Source organism: Pongo pygmaeus, chromosome 1 (genome assembly GCF_028885625.2).
Source record: "Pongo pygmaeus isolate AG05252 chromosome 1, NHGRI_mPonPyg2-v2.0_pri, whole genome shotgun sequence".
In the NCBI taxonomy this organism is placed as follows: Eukaryota; Metazoa; Chordata; class Mammalia; order Primates; family Hominidae; genus Pongo; species Pongo pygmaeus.
Genome location: NC_072373.2, coordinates 191,993,729 through 191,996,180, shown reverse-complemented (window position 1 = coordinate 191,996,180; position 2,452 = coordinate 191,993,729). Strand labels below are relative to the sequence as shown.

Sequence of the window (2,452 nt, the reverse complement as noted above, 5' to 3'; positions counted from 1 at the left end):
AGACAGCACAGACAGACCAACCGATTGGGGTGTTTCGTGAGTGTGAGAGGTAAGCGCCACGGCCTGCATTTCCAGACCTGCCCTTCGCCTGGTTCGTGGCGCCTTGTGACCCCTGCCACCTGCAAGTCGGTAACCGCGCTGCGCTCCTGTGCTGCGGCCTGTGGCTGGACTGCCTGCTGCTTGCCCGACTGGCTGGCAAGATGAAGCTCTCCCTGGTGGCCGTGATGCTGCTGCTGCTCAGCGCGGCGCGGGCCAAGGACAAGGACCTGGGCACGGTGGTCGCCATCCACCTGGGGACAACCTACCCCTGTGTCGGCGTGTTCAAGAACGGCCGCTTGGAGATCATTGCCAACGATCAGGGCAACCGCATCATGCCGTCCCATGTGGCCTTCACTCCTGAAGGGGAATGTCTGATCAGCGATGCAGCCAAGAACCAGCTCACCTCCAACCGCGAGAACACGGTCTTTGACGCCAAGCGGCTCATCGGCCGCAGGTGGCACGACCTGTCTGTGCAGCAGGACATCAAGTTCTTGCCATTCAAGGTGGTGGAAAAGAAAACTAAACCATACATTCAAATTGATGTTGGAGGTGGGCAAACAAAGACATTTACTCCTGAAGAAATTTCTGCAATGGTTCTCACTAAAATGAAAGAAAACGCTGAGGCTTATTTGGGAAAGAAGGTTATCCATGCAGTTGTTACTGTACCAGCCTATTTCAATGATGCCCAATGCCAAGCAACCAAGGACGCTGGAACTATTGCTGACCTACATGTTATGAGGATCATCAATGAGCCTACAGCAGCTGCTATTGCTTATGGCCTGGATAAGAGGGAGGGGGAGAAGAACATCCTGGTGTTTGACCTGGATGGTGGAACCTTCGATGTGTCTCTTCTCACCATTGACAATGGTGTCTTCAAAGTTGTGGCCACTAATGGAGATACTCATCTGGGTGGAGAAGACTTTGACCAGCGTGTCATGGAACACTTCATCAAACTGTACAAAAAGAAGACTGGCAAAGATGTCAGGAGAGACAATAGAGCTGTGCAGAAACTCCCGCGCAAGGTAGAAAAGGCCAAACGGGCCCTGTCTCCTCAACATCAAGCAAGCAATAATTGAAATTGAGTCCTTCTATGAAGGAGAAGACTTTTCTGAGACGCTGACTTGGGCCAAATTTGAAGAGCTCAACTGGATCTGTTCCAGTCTACTATGAAGCCTATCCAGAAAGTGTTGGAAGACTCTGATTTGAAGAAGTCTGACATTGATGAAACTGTTCTTGTTGGTGGCTTTACTCAAATTCCAAAGATTCAGCAACTGGTTAAAGAGTTCTTCAATGGCAAGGAACCATCCCATGGCATAAGCCCATATGAAGCTGTAGCATATGGTGCTGCTGTCCAGGCTGGTGTGCTCTCTGGTGATCAAGATACAGGTGACCTGGTACTGCTTGATATATGTCCCCTTACACTTGGTATTGAAACTGTGGGGGGTGTCATGACCAAACTGATTCCAAGAAACACAGTGGTGCCAACCAAGAAGTCTCAGATCTTTTCTACAGCTTCTGATAATCAACCAACTGTTACAATCAGGGTCTATGAAGGTGAAAAACCCCTGACAAAAGACAGTCATCTTCTGGGTACATTTGATCTGACTGGAATTCCTCCTGCTCCTCGTGGGGTCCCACGGATTGAAGTCACCTTTGAGATGGATGTGAATGGTATTCTTCGAGTGACAGCTGAAGACAAGGGTACAAGGAACAAAAATAAGATCACAATTACCAATGACCAGAATCACCTGACACCTGAAGAAATCGAAAGGATGGTTAATGATGCTCAAGGAGTGCACTGATACTAGAAAAAAAAAAGCTCAAGGAGTCCACTGATACTAGAAATGAGTTGGAAAGCTATGCCTATTCTCTAAAGAATCAGATTGGAGATAAAGAAAAGCTGGGAGGTAAACTTTCCTCTGAAGATAAGAAGACCATGGAAAAAGCTATAGAAGAAAAGACTGAATGGCTGGAAAGCCACCAAGATGCTGACACTGAAGACTTCAAAGCTAAGAAGAAACTGGAAGAAATTGTTCAACTAATTATCAGCAAACTCTATGGAAACGCAGGCCCTCCTCCAACTGGGGAAGAGGATACAGCAGAAAAAGATGAGTTGTAGACACTGATCTGCTAGTGCTGTAATATAGTAAATACTGGATTCAGGAACTTCCGTTAGGAAAACATAGAGAGAACTTAAGTCTCAAATGTAATTGGAATCTTCACCTCAGAGTGGAGTTGAAAATGCTATAGCCCAAACGGCTGTTTACTGCTTTTCATTAGCAGTTGCTCAAATGTCTTTGGGTGGGTTGGGAGAAGAAGAATTGGCCATCTTAAAAAGTGGGTAAAAAACCTGGGTTAGGGTGTGTGTTCACCTTCAAAATGTTCTATTTAACAATTGGGTCATGTGCATCTG

General features: G+C 46.9%; 1 protein-coding gene across 1 annotated transcript; it reads left to right on the top strand.

The window, feature by feature from the left end:
* Nucleotides 1–200: 200 nt before the first annotated feature.
* On the top strand, nucleotides 201–2,197 carry LOC129044022 (endoplasmic reticulum chaperone BiP-like). The gene is given in 4 exon segments (XM_054501536.2): nucleotides 201–1,109; nucleotides 1,111–1,183; nucleotides 1,186–1,832; nucleotides 1,835–2,197. Coding segments are annotated over 4 exon segments (1,953 nt in total). The 3' UTR covers nucleotides 2,159–2,197.
* The last annotated feature ends 255 nt before the right edge of the window (nucleotides 2,198–2,452 follow it).